General features: G+C 42.3%; 1 protein-coding gene across 1 annotated transcript in view; it reads left to right on the top strand.

Moving 5' to 3' along the window:
• The window catches only part of DGKQ (diacylglycerol kinase theta), a 539130-nt gene that overhangs the window by 498815 nt on the left and 23051 nt on the right, over nt 1-17264 (top strand). Inside the window, exon 22 of the mRNA XM_053702740.1 lies at nt 14784-14936. Coding sequence (XP_053558715.1) covers nt 14784-14936 — 153 coding nt within the window. The remainder of the gene's footprint in view (nt 1-14783; nt 14937-17264) is intronic.

Genomic DNA, 17264 nt, shown 5'->3' with positions numbered 1-17264 from the left:
TTTGGCTTAAAACTGCAAATATATGTGTTTTTTACTGTTATACTAACTTTATGACTATATACATCTAAATATATGTTTTACCTAAATATCTTATTACATAAAAGGTTTGTGTGCAGAATTTATGGCCTTTTTTTGACAGAAATTCAGTTCATTCTCAGATAACCACCTTTATACCCTGCGGAGTTCCTGTAGTCGGCGCTTATCTCTTCAGCAATTCATTCCACACAGGAACATGCTTGAATCTAGCATCTTTTTTTTATATTTTTTTATGATTACTTAAGCTCAGTGTCTGCAACTGAAGGTTGTGCTCACCCACTGATGAATAAGGTGGCTTGTGCTATAAAAACTGTGATCTCATGTGCCTCACTTAGGGATTTCATTATGACTGGATACTGAAGTTGAAGCTAGGTAATATCTGGATTGCTCCCCTCTGAAGACAAAAAAACAGAAATGAAGTCTATCCCCAATAACAAATTACCCTCAACATGACTCTGATTGATATCTCTCACTCATTATCTAATGCTAAACGTCACTTGGCTGCTTAACAGACCTGTTAATTGCATATCTCCCCTACCTCCGATACTACTTGTCTGTATCTTTTTAAAGAAAATAAAAAATAGGTCATTCTGTTCAAACAGGAAATGAAAAGTAGAAGTAACCTGAGGTATAAGCAAAAAACTTCCACATCACACACTTCTATATATATTTCAAAATGACACAGATTAGGGTCTCTATACTTCCTTCACAGAATTACTACTCTGTATCACATTCTCTGAATAACACATCTCAAGGACATTTTTCATTTCTTAACAAACTATGTATAATCTGAAACTCTTGTGTATACAAAAGCAGATGAGTGGTCATCCACTCCACTCCACACACACACACATAGACATACACACACACACATACACACACACACACATACACACACACACACATACACACACACACATACACACACATACACACACACACATACACACACACACATACACACACACACACACACACACAGGATTAAAAATTATCATTCTGCCGGATTAAAGCAAGTTTTTATTGTTTTATCTGATTAAAACAAGTTTTTATCATTCTGTCGAATTAAAAATTGTTGTTCTGTTGGATTAAAGCAAACGTTTATCATTCTGTCGGACTAAAAATTATTGTTCTGTAGTATTGAAGCAAACTTTTATTGTTCTGTCGGATAAAAAATTATTGTGTCGGATTAAAGCAAGTTTCTCCTGTTAAGTGTAGTCAGTCCACGGGTCATCCATTACTTATGGGATTATATCTCCTCCCTAACAGGAAGTGCAAGAGGATCACCCAAGCAGAGCTGCTATATAGCTCCTCCCCTCTACGTCATACCCAGTCATTCTCTTGCACCTAACTAATAGATAGGACGTGTGAGAGGACTGTGGTTATTAAAATTAGTTTTTATATCTTCAATCAAAAGTTTGTTATTTTAAACAGCACCGGAGTGTGTTGTTTTTTCTCAGGCAGCATTAGAAGAAGAATCTACCTGAGTTTATGTATGATCTTAGCGGTCGTAACTAAGATCCATTTGCTGTTCTCGGCCATTCTGAGGAGTGAGGTAACTTCAGAACAGGGGACAGCGGGCAGGGTTCACCTGCAAGGAGGTATGTTGCAGTATATTATTTTCTAAGGAATGGAATTGACTGAGAAAATACTGCTAATACCCATATAATGTAAGTGCAGCCTTAAATGCAGTAGTAGCGACTGGTATCAGGCTGATATGTATGTATGTTACACTGAGGTATTTCTGGGGAATGGAACTTCACTAAGAAAATACTGTATACATTTAAATTATATTTGAGCCCCCACTGCAGTAAAAGTGACTAGCAGCAGGCTTATTAGTATCATTTCATAATTTTATTTTAAAACGTTTTACTGGCATGTTAATCGTTTTTCTCTGAGGTACTTGGTGATAAAAAATTTTGGGCATTATTTTTTTCCACATGGCTGTCGTTTATTTATGAATAAATTCAGTTTACTGAGCTTCCCCACTGTTATAATATGAGTGGGAGGGGCCTATTTTGGCGCTTTCTTGCGCAGTAAGAATTCACTCACAGTCTTCCTATTCCTTACTCCATGATCCAGGACGTCTCTACAGAGCCCAGGGGTCTCCAAAACTAGTTTTGAGGGAGGTAATCACTTACAGCAGACCTGTGAGACTGTGCTTTTGACTGTGTTAAAACGTTTATATTCTGTTATCCGTTTTTTGGGTATTAAGGGGTTAATCATCCATTTGCTGGTGGGTGCAATCCTTGGCTAACTTAATGCATTTACTGTGAAAATTTGGTTGCTATAACAAATTTGGTTCATTGTGATTTCAACTGTGACAGTTTATTGGTGCTTCTTAAAGGCACAGTAACGTTTTTTATATTGCTTGTAAATTTATTTCAAAAGTATTTTCCAAGCTTGCTAGTTTCATTGCTAGTCTGTTAAACATGTCTGACACAGAGGAAACTCTTTGTGCAATATGTTTAAAGGCCAATGTGGAGCCCAATAGAAATTTGTGTACTAATTGCATTGATGCTACTTTAAATAAAAGTGTACATGTAAAGAAAATTTCACCAGACAACGAGGGGGAAGTTATGCCGACTAACTCTCCTCACGTGTCAGTACCTTCGTCTCCCGCTCAGGAGGTGCGTGATATTGTGGCGCCAAGTACATCAGGGCGGCCCATACAAATCACTTTGCAAGACATGGCTAATGTTATGACTGAAGTATTATCTAAATTGCCAGAAATTAGGGGTAAACGCGACCACTCTGGGGTGAGAACAGAGTGCGCTGATAATATTAGAGCCATGTCTGATACTGCGTCACATTTTGCAGAACATGAGGACGGAGAGCTTCATTCTGTGGGTGACGGATCTGATCCAAGTAAGCTGGATTCAGACATTTCAAATTTTAAATTTAAGCTTGAGAACCTCCGTGTATTGCTAGGGGAGGTATTAGCGGCTCTGAATGATTGTAACACGGTTGCAATTCCAGAGAAGATGTGTAGGCTGGATAAATATTTTGCGGTACCGACGTGTACTGACGTTTTTCCTATTCCTAAAAGGCTTACAGAAATTATTAACAAGGAGTGGGATAGACCTGGTGTGCCCTTTTCTCCCCCTCCTATATTTAGAAAAATGTTTCCAATAGACGCCACCACACGGGACTTATGGCAGACGGTCCCTAAGGTGGAGGGAGCAGTTTCTACTCTGGCTAAACGCACCACTATCCCGGTGGAGGATAGCTGTGCTTTTTCAGATCCAATGGATAAAAAGTTAGAGGGTTACCTTAAGAAAATGTTTGTTCAACAAGGTTTTATATTACAACCCCTTGCATGCATTGCGCCTGTCACGGCTGCGGCGGCATTCTGGTTTGAGTCTCTGGAAGAGACCATTAACTCAGTTACATTGGATGAGATTACAGACAAGCTTAGAGTACTTAAGCTAGCCAATTCATTTATTTCCGATGCCGTAGTACACTTAATTAAACTTACGGCTAAGAATTCAGGATTCGCCATTCAAGCGCGCAGAGCGCTGTGGCTTAAATCTTGGTCAGCCGATGTGACTTCTAAATCTAAATTGCTTAACATACCTTTCAAAGGGCAGACATTATTCGGGCCCGGTTTGAAAGAAATTATCGCTGACATTACTGGAGGTAAGGGTCATGCCCTGCCTCAAGACAGAGCCAAACCAAGGGCTAGACAGTCTAATTTTCGTGCCTTTCGTAACTTCAAGGCAGGAGCAGCATCAACTTCCTCAGCTCCAAAGCAGGAAGGAACTGTTGCTCGCTACAGACAGGGCTGGAAACCTAACCAGTCCTGTAACAAGGGCAAGCAGGCCAGAAAACCTGCTGCTGCCCCTAAGACAGCATGAAGTGAGGGCCCCCGATCCGGAAACGGATCTAGTGGGGGGCAGACTTTCTCTCTTCGCCCAGGCTTGGGCAAGAGATATCCAGGATCCCTGGGCGTTAGAGATCATATCTCAGGGATATCTTCTGGACTTCAAAGCTTCTCCTCCAAAAGGGAGATTTCATCTTTCAAGGCTGTCAGCAAACCAGCTAAAGAGAGAAGCGTTTCTACGCTGTGTACAAGACCTTTTACTAATGGGAGTGATCCATCCAGTTCCGTGGTCGGAACACGGACAAGGGTTTTACTCAAATCTGTTTGTGGTTCCCAAAAAAGAGGGAACCTTCAGACCAATTTTGGACTTAAAGATCCTAAACAAATTCCTAAGAGTTCCATCGTTCAAAATGGAAACTATTCGGACAATCTTACCTATGATCCAAAGGGGTCAATACATGACCACAGTGGATTTAAAGGATGCCTACCTTCACATACCGATTCACAAGGATCATTATCGGTACCTAAGGTTTGCCTTCCTAGACAGGCATTACCAGTTTGTAGCTCTTCCCTTCGGGTTAGCCACGGCTCCAAGAATCTTTACAAAGGTTCTGGGCTCTCTTCTGGCGGTACTAAGACCGCGAGGAATTTCGGTAGCTCCGTACCTAGACGACATTCTGATACAAGCGTCAAGTTTCCAGACTGCCAAGTCTCATACAGAGTTGGTTCTGGCATTTCTAAGGTCGCATGGGTGGAAGGTGAACGTAGAAAAGAGTTCTCTATTGCCACTCACAAGAGTTCCCTTCTTGGGGACTCTTATAGATTCTGTAGAAATGAAAATTTACCTGACAGAAGACAGGTTAACAAAACTTCTAAATGCTTGCCGTGTCCTTCATTCCATTCAACACCCGTCAGTGGCTCAATGCATGGAGGTAATCGGCTTAATGGTAGCGGCAATGGACATAGTACCTTTTGCACGCCTGCATCTCAGACCACTACAATTGTGCATGCTAAGTCAGTGGAATGGGGATTACTCAGATTTGTCCCCTATGCTGAATCTGGATCAAGAGACCAGAGATTCTCTTCTATGGTGGCTTTCTTGGCCACATCTGTCCAGGGGGATGCCCTTCAGCAGGCCAGACTGGACAATTGTAACAACAGACGCCAGCCTACTAGGTTGGGGCGCTGTCTGGAATTCCCTGAAGGCTCAGGGATCATGGACTCAGGAGGAGAGTCTCCTTCCAATAAACATTCTGGAATTGAGAGCAGTTCTCAATGCTCTTCTGGCTTGGCCTCAGCTAGCAACTCTGAGGTTCATCAGGTTCCAGTCGGACAACATCACAACTGTGGCTTACATCAACCATCAGGGAGGGACAAGGAGTTCCCTAGCGATGATGGAAGTCTCAAAGATAATTCGCTGGGCAGAGTCTCACTCTTGCCACCTGTCAGCGATCCACATCCCAGGCGTGGAGAACTGGGAGGCGGATTTCCTAAGTCGCCAGACTTTTCATCCGGGGGAGTGGGAACTTCACCCGGAGGTATTTGCACAACTGCTTCGGCGTTGGGGCAAACCAGATCTGGATCTCATGGCGTCTCGCCAGAACGCCAAGCTTCCTTGTTACGGATCAAGATCCAGGGACCCGGAAGTGGTTCTGATAGATGCTCTGACAGCACCTTGGGTCTTCAACATGGCTTATGTGTTTCCACCCTTCCCGATACTTCCTCGACTGATTGCCAGGATCAAACAGGAGAGAGCATCAGTGATTCTAATAGCGCCTGCGTGGCCTCGCAGGACCTGGTATGCAGATCTAGTGGACATGTCGTCCTGTCCACCATGGTCTCTTCCTCTGAGACAGGACCTTCTGGTTCAGGGTCCTTTCAAACATCCAAATCTAATTTCTCTGAGGCTGTCTGCATGGAGATTGAACGCTTGATTCTATCAAGGCGTGGATTCTCGGAGTCAGTGATTGATACCTTAATACAGGCTAGGAAACCTGTTACCAGGAAAATTTACCATAAAATATGGCGTAAATACTTACATTGGTGCGAATCCAAGAGTTACTCATGGAGTAAGGTTAGGATTCCTAGGATATTGTCTTTTCTACAAGAAGGCTTAGAAAAGGGTTTATCTGCTAGTTCGTTAAAGGGACAGATCTCAGCTCTGTCCATTCTTTTACACAAGCGTCTGTCAGAAGTTCCAGACGTTCAGGCTTTTTGTCAGGCTTTGGCCAGGATTAAGCCTGTGTTTAAAACTGTTGCTCCGCCATGGAGCTTAAACTTAGTTCTTAACGTTTTACAGGGTGTTCCGTTTGAACCCCTTCATTCCATTGATATCAAGCTGTTATCTTGGAAAGTTCTGTTCCTAATGGCTATTTCCTCGGCTCGAAGAGTCTCTGAGTTATCAGCCTTACATTGTGATTCCCCTTATCTGATTTTTCATTCAGACAAGGTAGTTCTGCGTACTAAACCTGGGTTCTTACCTAAGGTAGTCACTAACAAGAATATCAATCAAGAGATTGTTGTTCCTTCATTGTGCCCTAATCCTTCCTCAAAGAAGGAACGACTTCTGCACAATCTGGACGTTGTCCGTGCCCTGAAATTCTATTTACAGGCAACTAAAGATTTTCGACAAACTTCTTCCCTGTTTGTCGTTTATTCGGGACAGAGGAGAGGTCAAAAGGCTTCGGCTACCTCTCTCTCCTTCTGGCTTCGTAGCATAATACGTTTAGCCTATGAGACTGCTGGACAGCAGCCTCCTGAAAGAATTACAGCTCATTCTACCAGAGCTGTGGCTTCCACTTGGGCCTTTAAAAATGAGGCCTCTCTTGAACAGATTTGCAAGGCTGCAACTTGGTCTTCACTTCACACCTTTTCAAAATTTTACAAATTTGACACTTTTGCTTCTTCGGAGGCTGTTTTTGGGAGAAAGGTTCTTCAGGCAGTGGTTCCTTCCGTGTAAAGGTCCTGCCTGTCCCTCCCGTCATCTGTGTACTTTTAGCTTTGGTATTGGTATCCCATAAGTAATGGATGACCCGTGGACTGACTACACATAACAGGAGAAAACATAATTTATGCTTACCTGATAAATTCCTTTCTCCTGTAGTGTAGTCAGTCCACGGCCCGCCCTGTTTTTACGGCAGGTCTAAATTTTAAATTAAACTCCAGTCACCACTGCACCCTATAGTTTCTCCTTTCTCGTTTGGTTTTGGTCGAATGACTGGGTATGACGTAGAGGGGAGGAGCTATATAGCAGCTCTGCTTGGGTGATCCTCTTGCACTTCCTGTTAGGGAGGAGATATAATCCCATAAGTAATGGATGACCCGTGGACTGACTACACTACAGGAGAAAGGAATTTATCAGGTAAGCATAAATTATGTTTTTTATTGTTTTATCTGATTAAAACAAGTTTTTATCATTTGGTCGAATTAAAAATTATTCTTCTGTTTGATTAAAGCAAACTTTTATTGTTCTGTCGGACTAAAAATTATCGCTCTGTTGGATTAAAGCAAACTTTTATCATTCTGCCTAATTAAAGTAAGCCTTTATTGTTTTGTCAGATAAAAGCGAGTTTTTATTGGTCTGTCGGATAAAAGCAAGTTTTTATTGGTTTGTCGAATTAAAGCAAGTTTTTATTGGTCTGTCGGATAAAAGCAAGTTTTTATTGGTCTGTCGGATTAAAGCAAGTTTTTATTGGTCTGTCGGATTAAAGCAAGTTTCTCCAACATAGGTGTGTCCGGTCCACGGCGTCATCCTTACTTGTGGGATATTCTCTTCCCCAACAGGAAATGGCAAAGAGCCCAGCAAAGCTGGTCACATGATCCCTCCTAGGCTCCGCCTTCCCCAGTCATTCTCTTTGCCGTTGTACAGGCAACATCTCCACGGAGATGGCTTAGAGTTTTTTGGTGTTTAACTGTAGTTTTTATTATTCAATCAAGAGTTTGTTATTTTAAAATAGTGCTGGTATGTACTATTTACTCTGAAACAGAAAAGAGATGAAGATTTCTGTTTGTAAGAGGAAAATGATTTTAGCAACCGTTACTAAAATCGATGGCTGTTTCCACACAGGACTGTTGAGAGGAATTAACTTCAGTTGGGGGAAACAGTGAGCAGACTTTTGCTGCTTGAGGTATGACACATTTCTAACAAGACGATGTAATGCTGGAAGCTGTCATTTTCCCTATGGGATCCGGTAAGCCATTTTTATTACATAAAAAAAAAAAAGGGCTTCACAAGGGCTTTTAAGACTGTAGACATTTTCTGGGCTAAAACGATTGATATATAAGCATATTTTATACTTCATAGCTTTGAGGAATTATTTTATTCTTGGGAATTATGTAAAATAACCGTCAGGCACTGTATTGGACACCTTATTCTCTAGGGGCTTTCCCTAATCATAGGCAGAGCCTCATTTTCGCGCCTCTATTGCGCACTTGTTTTTGGGAAGCATGACATGCAGATGCATGTGTGAGGAGCTCTGATACATAGAAAAGACTTTCTGAAGGCGTCATTTGGTATCGTATTCCCCTTTGGGCTTGGTTGGGTCTCAGCAAAGCAGATACCAGGGACTGTAAAGGGGTTAAATATAAAAACGGCTCCGGTTCCGTTATTTTAAGGGTTAAAGCTTTCAAATTTGGCGTGCAATACTTTTAAGGCTTTAAGACACTGTGGTGAAATTTTGGTGAATTTTGAACAATTCCTTCATACTTTTTCACATTTGCAGTAATAAAGTGTGTTCAGTTTAAAATTTAAAGTGACAGTAACGGTTTTATTTTAAAACGTTTTTTGTACTTTGTTATCAAGTTTATGCCTGTTTAACATGTCTGAACTACCAGATAGACTGTGTTCTGTATGTGGGGAAGCCAAGGTTCCTTCTCATTTAAATAGATGTAATTTATGTGACATAAAATTTAGAGAAAATGATGCCCAAGATGATTCCTCAAGTGAGGGGAGTAAGCATGGTACTGCATCATCCCCTCCTTCGTCTACACCAGTCTTGCCCACACAGGAGGCCCCTAGTACATCTAGTGCGCCAATACTCCTTACTATGCAACAATTAACGGCTGTAATGGATAATTCTATCAAAAACATTTTAGCCAAAATGCCCACTTATCAGCGAAAGCGCGACTGCTCTGTTTTAGAAAATACTGAAGAGCATGAGGACGCTGATGATATTGGTTCTGAAGTGCCCCTACACCAGTCTGAGGGGGCCAGGGAGGTTTTGTCTGAGGGAGAAATTTCAGATTCAGGGAAAATTTCTCAACAAGCTGAACCTGATGTGATTACATTTAAATTTAAATTGGAACATCTCCGCGCCCTGCTTAAGGAGGTGTTATCTACTCTGGATGATTGTGAGAATTTGGTCATTCCAGAGAAATTATGTAAAATGGACAAGTTCCTAGAGGTCCCGGGGCCCCCCGAAGCTTTTCCTATACCCAAGCGGGTGGCGGACATTGTAAATAAAGAATGGGAAAGGCCCGGCATACCTTTCGTCCCTCCCCCTATATTTAAGAAATTGTTTCCTATGGTCGACCCCAGAAAGGACTTATGGCAGACAGTCCCCAAGGTCGAGGGGGCGGTTTCTACTCTAAACAAACGCACCACTATACCCATAGAAGATAGTTGTGCTTTCAAAGATCCTATGGATAAAAAATTAGAGGGTTTGCTTAAAAAGATGTTTGTTCAGCAAGGTTACCTTCTACAACCAATTTCATGCATTGTTCCTGTCACTACAGCAGCGTGTTTCTGGTTCGATGAACTAGAAAAGGCGCTCAATAAAGATTCTTCTTATGAGGAGATTTTGGACAGAATTCATGCTCTCAAATTGGCTAACTCTTTCACCCTAGACGCCACTTTGCAATTGGCTAGATTAGCGGCGAAAAATTCAGGGTTTGCTATTGTGGCGCGCAGAGCGCTTTGGCTAAAATCTTGGTCAGCGGATGCGTCTTCCAAGAACAAATTGCTTAACATTCCTTTCAAGGGGAAAACGCTGTTTGGCCCTGACTTGAAAGAGATTATTTCTGATATCACTGGGGGCAAGGGCCACGCCCTTCCTCAGGATAGGTCTTTCAAGGCCAAAAATAAACCTAATTTTCGTCCCTTTCGCAGAAACGGACCAGCCCCTAGTGCTACGTCCTCTAAGCAAGAGGGTAATACTTCTCAAGCCAAGCCAGCCTGGAGGCCAATGCAAGGCTGGAACAAAGGTAAGCAAGCCAAGAAACCTGCCACTGCTACCAAGACAGCATGAGATGTTGGCCCCCGATCCGGGACCGGATCTGGTGGGGGGCAGACTCTCTCTCTTCGCTCAGGCTTGGGCAAGAGATGTTCTGGATCCTTGGGCGCTAGAAATAGTCTCCCAAGGTTATCTTCTGGAATTCAAGGGGCTTCCCCCAAGGGGGAGGTTCCACAGGTCTCAATTGTCTTCAGACCACATAAAAAAACAGGCATTCTTACATTGTGTAGAAGACCTGTTAAAAATGGGAGTGATTCATCCTGTTCCATTAGGAGAACAAGGGATGGGGTTCTACTCCAATCTGTTCGTAGTTCCCAAAAAAGAGGGAACATTCAGACCAATCTTAGATCTCAAGATCCTAAACAAGTTTCTCAAGGTTCCATCGTTCAAAATGGAAACCATTCGAACAATTCTTCCTTCCATCCAGGAAGGTCAATTCATGACCACGGTGGATTTAAAGGATGCGTATCTACATATTCCTATCCACAAGGAACATCATCGGTTCCTAAGGTTCGCATTTCTGGACAAGCATTACCAGTTTGTGGCACTTCCGTTCGGATTAGCCACTGCTCCAAGAATTTTCACAAAGGTACTAGGGTCCCTTCTAGCGGTGCTAAGACCAAGGGGCATTGCAGTAGTACCTTACTTGGACGACATACTGATTCAAGCGTCGTCCCTTCCACAAGCAAAGGCTCACACGGACATTGTCCTGGCCTTTCTCAGATCTCACGGGTGGAAAGTGAACGTAGAAAAAAGTTCTCTATCTCAGTCAACAAGGGTTCCCTTCTTGGGAACAATAATAGACTCCTTAGAAATGAGGATTTTTCTGACAGAGGCCAGAAAATCAAAACTTCTAAACTCTTGTCAAATACTTCATTCTGTTCCTCTTCCTTCCATAGCGCAGTGCATGGAAGTAATAGGTTTGATGGTAGCGGCAATGGACATAGTTCCTTTTGCGCGAATTCATCTAAGACCATTACAACTGTGCATGCTCAGTCAGTGGAATGGGGACTATACAGACTTGTCTCCGATGATACAAGTAGATCAGAGGACCAGAGATTCACTCCGTTGGTGGCTGTCCCTGGACAACCTGTCACAGGGGATGAGCTTCCGCAGACCAGAGTGGGTCATTGTCACGACCGACGCCAGTCTGGTGGGCTGGGGCGCGGTCTGGGGACCCCTGAAAGCTCAGGGTCTTTGGTCTCGGGAAGAATCTCTTCTCCCGATAAATATTCTGGAACTGAGAGCGATATTCAATGCTCTCAAGGCTTGGCCTCAGCTAGCAAAGGCCAAGTTCATACGGTTTCAATCAGACAACATGACGACTGTTGCGTACATCAACCATCAGGGGGGAACAAGGAGTTCCCTGGCGATGGAAGAAGTGACCAAAATCATTCAATGGGCGGAGACTCACTCCTGCCACTTGTCTGCAATCCACATCCCAGGAGTGGAAAATTGGGAAGCGGATTTTCTGAGTCCTCAGACATTTCATCCGGGGGAGTGGGAACTCCATCCGGAAATCTTTGCCCAAATTACTCAATTGTGGGGCATTCCAGACATGGATCTGATGGCCTCTCGTCAGAACTTCAAGGTTCCTTGCTACGGGTCCAGATCCAGGGATCCCAAGGCGACTCTAGTAGATGCACTAGTAGCACCTTGGACCTTCAAACTAGCTTATGTATTCCCGCCGTTTCCTCTCATCCCCAGGCTGGTAGCCAGGATCAATCAGGAGAGGGCATCGGTGATCTTGATAGCTCCTGCGTGGCCACGCAGGACTTGGTATGCAGACCTGGTGAATATGTCATCGGCTCCACCATGGAAGCTACCTTTGAGACGAGACCTTCTTGTTCAAGGTCCGTTCGAACATCCGAATCTGGTCTCACTCCAACTGACTGCTTGGAGATTGAACGCTTGATCTTATCAAAGCGAGGGTTCTCAGATTCTGTCATTGATACTCTTGTTCAGGCCAGAAAGCCTGTAACTAGAAAAATCTACCACAAAATATGGAAAAAATATATCTGTTGGTGTGAATCTAAAGGATTCCCTTGGGACAAGGTAAAAATTCCTAAGATTCTATCCTTTCTTCAAGAAGGTTTGGAGAAAGGATTATCTGCAAGTTCTTTGAAGGGACAGATTACTGCCTTGTCTGTGTTACTTCACAAAAAGCTGGCAGCTGTGCCAGATGTTCAAGCCTTTGTTCAGGCTCTGGTTAGAATCAAGCCTGTTTACAAACCTTTGACTCCTCCTTGGAGTCTCAATTTAGTTCTTTCAGTTCTTCAGGGGGTTCCGTTTGAACCCTTACATTCCGTTGATATTAAGTTATTATCTTGGAAAGTTTTGTTTTTGGTTGCAATTTCTTCTGCTAGAAGAGTTTCAGAATTATCTGCTCTGCAGTGTTCTCCTCCTTATCTGGCGTTCCATGCAGATAAGGTGGTTTTGCGTACTAAACCTGGTTTTCTTCCGAAAGTTGTTTCTAACAAAAACATTAACCAGGAGATAGTCGTGCCTTCTTTGTGTCCGAATCCAGTTTCAAAGAAGGAACGTTTGTTGCACAATTTGGATGTAGTTCGTGCTCTAAAATTCTATTTAGATGCTACAAAGGATTTTAGACAAACATCTTCCTTGTTTGTTGTTTATTCTGGTAAAAGGAGAGGTCAAAAAGCAACTTCTACCTCTCTCTCTTTTTGGATTAAAAGCATCATCAGATTGGCTTACGAGACTGCCGGACGGCAGCCTCCTGAAAGAATCACAGCTCATTCCACTAGGGCTGTGGCTTCCACATGGGCCTTCAAGAACGAGGCTTCTGTTGATCAGATATGTAAGGCAGTGACTTGGTCTTCACTGCACACTTTTACTAAATTTTACAAATTTGATACTTTTGCTTCTTCTGAGGCTATTTTTGGGAGAAAGGTTTTGCAAGCCGTGGTGCCTTCCATCTAGGTGACCTGATTTGCTCCCTCCCTTCATCCGTGTCCTAAAGCTTTGGTATTGGTTCCCACAAGTAAGGATGACGCCGTGGACCGGACACACCTATGTTGGAGAAAACAGAATTTATGTTTACCTGATAAATTACTTTCTCCAACGGTGTGTCCGGTCCACGGCCCGCCCTGGTTTTTTTAATCAGGTCTGATAATTTATTTTCTTTAACTACAGTCACCACGGTATCATATGATTTCTCCTATGCAAATATTCCTCCTTTACGTCGGTCGAATGACTGGGGAAGGCGGAGCCTAGGAGGGATCATGTGACCAGCTTTGCTGGGCTCTTTGCCATTTCCTGTTGGGGAAGAGAATATCCCACAAGTAAGGATGACGCCGTGGACCGGACACACCGTTGGAGAAAGTAATTTATCAGGTAAACATAAATTCTGTTTTTTATTGGTCTGTCGGATTAAAGCAAGTTTTTATTGGTCTGTCGGATTAAAGCAAGTTTTTATTGGTCTGTCTGATAAAAGCAAGTTTTTATTTATTTATTCGGCAAAGATGGAGGTCAGCAGTGGTGGGAAAAGTATACCACGTGGAGTCCACCTGCTCATTACCCTCACGTTGCTCTTCTTTTACTGGCTATTCCTCGCCTATTCTTCTGCCCCCTGTACAGCTCAGCTGACTCCCCGAGGTGAAGGATCCCATGACTCCGCCAGTCTGCTGCTCTTTGACTGTGAGGCCACAATTGTTTTCCTTCACTAGTACTGTCCAAAACAGCACGAGACAGTTGAGTTTTAGTGGATTAAGTGCCAATTGCTGCAATTCTATCAACTATCTAAGCAGAGCTCTGCAGTCCTATGTGTGCTCTATTCAGTAGCTAGATCCACCCCGCAAAGCTTTTCATTTTCTTTATAATGTCCCTATTAGACTGGCGCCCAGGGAAAACGCCCCTACTCCACTATGCAGCTGAACGCAGTGTTTAATTTCTCATGTAAAAAAACACACTAAAATCATATGGAAGGGACAATCCGGTCAAAATATAAATGCACATAGATATATATTGGCAAAAACGCTTCTAGTAAACGTTATCACTGTTTTAGTGTTAACATTTTTTTATGCACGTGCATGTGAAGCATAGCTAGATATTCTCAGTGCACCAGCATTTTAAATATTGCAGCTGCTCAGAGCGCCAGTGGGGCTTGTATTATGTCAGCAAATAACAATTTGAGACATTACTAGACGGTGCAAGTGCTGTGTTTAAAATGCTGGTGCACGGTGCATACTTAAATACGATTGTGAAAAAGCAACTTTTATTTATTCAAAACTGAAATGTATTTATGTGGATTCCAGGTTTGGCTGGAATATTCCTTTAATTAAAAGGAAACAAAAGTTAAATTATTTTCTTGAAACAAATCCTTTTCCAGTTAAAATAAATAATCAGCGTCTAATTCGGTTAAAGGAAAGTTAATTCTGTTGTTAAAATGAAAGATTAATATCCTAGAATAAGGATAGTTTAAGGGAAAATAAATTGCACATAGGCAGCATTTTTAAAGAGAGAATTCAGTATTTAGTTGACCAAGTAGAGTGAAGATCTCTTACTTAGATCCAACATAGCTCATGAAGATGTTGACATTGCTACTATACTTTATTCAATTATTTTATATATCAAAAAATTTGGTCTTCACTTTTTTTTTCAATTTGCGTCACTTAACTTACTACTAAAAGGTACCCTTACTCAAATCAGCACTAAACTTTTTTTTTATTTCCTAGGGCCAGGTACAAGGAGGACTGCGTTCAGGCATACGCATAGCCCAAGGCTCATACTTCCGTGTAACTCTCTTAAAGCCTATTCCTGTGCAAGTTGATGGTGAGCCATGGATTCAGCCACCAGGACAGATCATAATTTCTGCTGCAGGACCAAAGGTACCAAAAAAACCAAAATAAAATATTGCTTGCTACAAACTGCTATGAAAATATTTAAAGGGACATGAAACCAAATTTATTTCATAAGATGGTGAGAGTCCATGCGAAATTACATGTGGGATTTACACTCCAGTACACTAGGAGTAGGCAAAAACACCCCAACATACCAGAGCTTTAATCCCTCTGACTCATAATACCTCAGTCAAATTATTTTCTCCAAGATAAATGTTGATAGCGGCTCTTTAACCAATATGAAACCCAATTTCCCTCTTGAGTGCCTATGAAGGACACAAGTCTAGACAGGACTTTCAACCAGGAAGTGAGAAAATACTTCCAGTGTGAAGATGACATAGGCCTCCCGGATGAAATGCGGATTTATCTGCCAATCCTTTGGTCTAAAATGTGCTGCTCCTTGAGAGATCTTTTGCACTGTGCTTGCACTGCCTAAGATGGGCTCTTCTACTGAATGCAGTCTCCTGCAGCCTGTGGTAAGCACTGTAGAGGAAGGTGCTGATAGGTAAGTACATTACACCTTCCATGGCCTACTGGCTATTAGAATGAACGTGTACATATGTTTCAAATAACCTGGGGACACATATACACACTCTACATATCATCTAAATGAAATTTAGGCTATTTTGGGCACTTTATTTTTAGACATTTTTAGCCTCTGGTTTAAAAATAGTGCACCTAGCTTTAGCACTTTAGCACTCTTTGTAACACCGGATCTTTTAACACAGCCCTTCTCACTTCATCTGCTCTTAAATGAATCCTTGGCCACCAGAAAATATTGTAGTGGAACCCCTGACAGTTCTGCTAAACTGTCCCCAAAATATAGTATATTTAGTATAGTATATTCACTGTCATATCCAAGTTGATGGCTGCCATGCCTCCTCCAGGTAAACACAGACGCATGCATGTGGCAGAAAGTGATCCTTCACTGGCCAGAGTTTTTCCTTATGATTGACCTATATAGAGCCCTCACTCTAAGACAGGGTGCATTGGAGTCAGACAATTCCTCTTCTGAGTATGGGTATTCTGAGGTTTAGAATGATTAAGGGTGTCATACCCAAAATGTTGTATATAGCATGACCCTAATATATTGGAATAAAGGTATTTTAAGAAAAATTAAGTTCTGCTGAACTTTGCCATGTTTGGACTGCTGTGATATTCTGAGGTTCAAAACTATCACCCTGAGGCTGTGTGGGAGGATGTGTCCTTAAGTTTCAAGCACGGCAACTGGAAACTAAGGAATGGAACAAGCTAGGTGTGCTTTTGTTCTATCCACCAAGTTGAAATTTTGGGAAAGTTTCTTAAGGTAAACAAGGCAATTTCTACCCTTGCAAGGCAGACAACCATTACATGGCCTCCCTAACAGGCCACATTTTGAGGATATCTGGACTACCGCACAGATGAAATAATCAGCTACTTAGTAAACATGGTTATTTATCTGTTCTCATCCAAGTTAAACCTGAAAACCTGACCTGTTGAGGAGGACTGAGGACAGGTTTGAAAACCAGTGCATTAGAGGACAGTACCTGTTCAAAGTACCCCAAGGATTGGAAACCTGAATGTTTTTATAGGCGATCTTTCCAGCTGGCAGACGTAGCTTGCAAAGCAGCAGCTAGTTCTGTTTGGTGTGATTCATTTATAGAAGCTGGTTTCAGAAGAAGTGTCCTACGAGGAAATCCAATATTGTTTAAACCTCCTCAAGACCGCAAACAGCTTTATATGTGATGTAGCTTGTAGGTATGATATGCATCAATGCAAAGAATGCTACTATTGCTGTTCTAGCTAGATGAGCCTTATGTAGTTTCAAAAAGCAGACTATTATTGCTTCCCTTTCAGGAAAAGATCCTGTATTGTCTAGGATCTTTGCTGCGGCCACTAGAGGCAAAGAATAGTTTCTTTCATGTAATTAACAAGAGTCCATGAGCTAGTGACGTATGGGATATACATTCCTACCAGGAGGGGCAAAGTTTCCCAAACCTTAAAATGCCTATAAATACACCCCTCACCACACCCACAAATCAGTTTTACAAACTTTGCCTCCAAGGGAGGTGGTGAAGTAAGTTTGTGCTAGATTCTACGTTGATATGCGCTCCGCAGCAAGTTGGAGCCCGGTTTTCCTCTCAGCGTGCAGTGAATGTCAGAGGGATGTGAAGAGAGTATTGCCTATTGAATGCAGTGATCTCCTTCTACGGGGTCTATTTCATAAGGTTCTCTGTTATCGGTCGTAGAGATTCATCTCTTACCTCCCTTTTCAGATCGACGATATGCTCTTATATTTACCATTACCTCTACTGATTCTCGTTTCAGTACTGGTTT

The sequence above is a fragment of the Bombina bombina genome, chromosome 2 (genome assembly GCF_027579735.1).
Source record: "Bombina bombina isolate aBomBom1 chromosome 2, aBomBom1.pri, whole genome shotgun sequence".
Classification (NCBI taxonomy): Eukaryota; Metazoa; Chordata; class Amphibia; order Anura; family Bombinatoridae; genus Bombina; species Bombina bombina.
The sequence above is the reverse complement of the archived record's forward strand: the minus strand, read 5'-3'. Positions and strand labels throughout refer to the sequence as shown.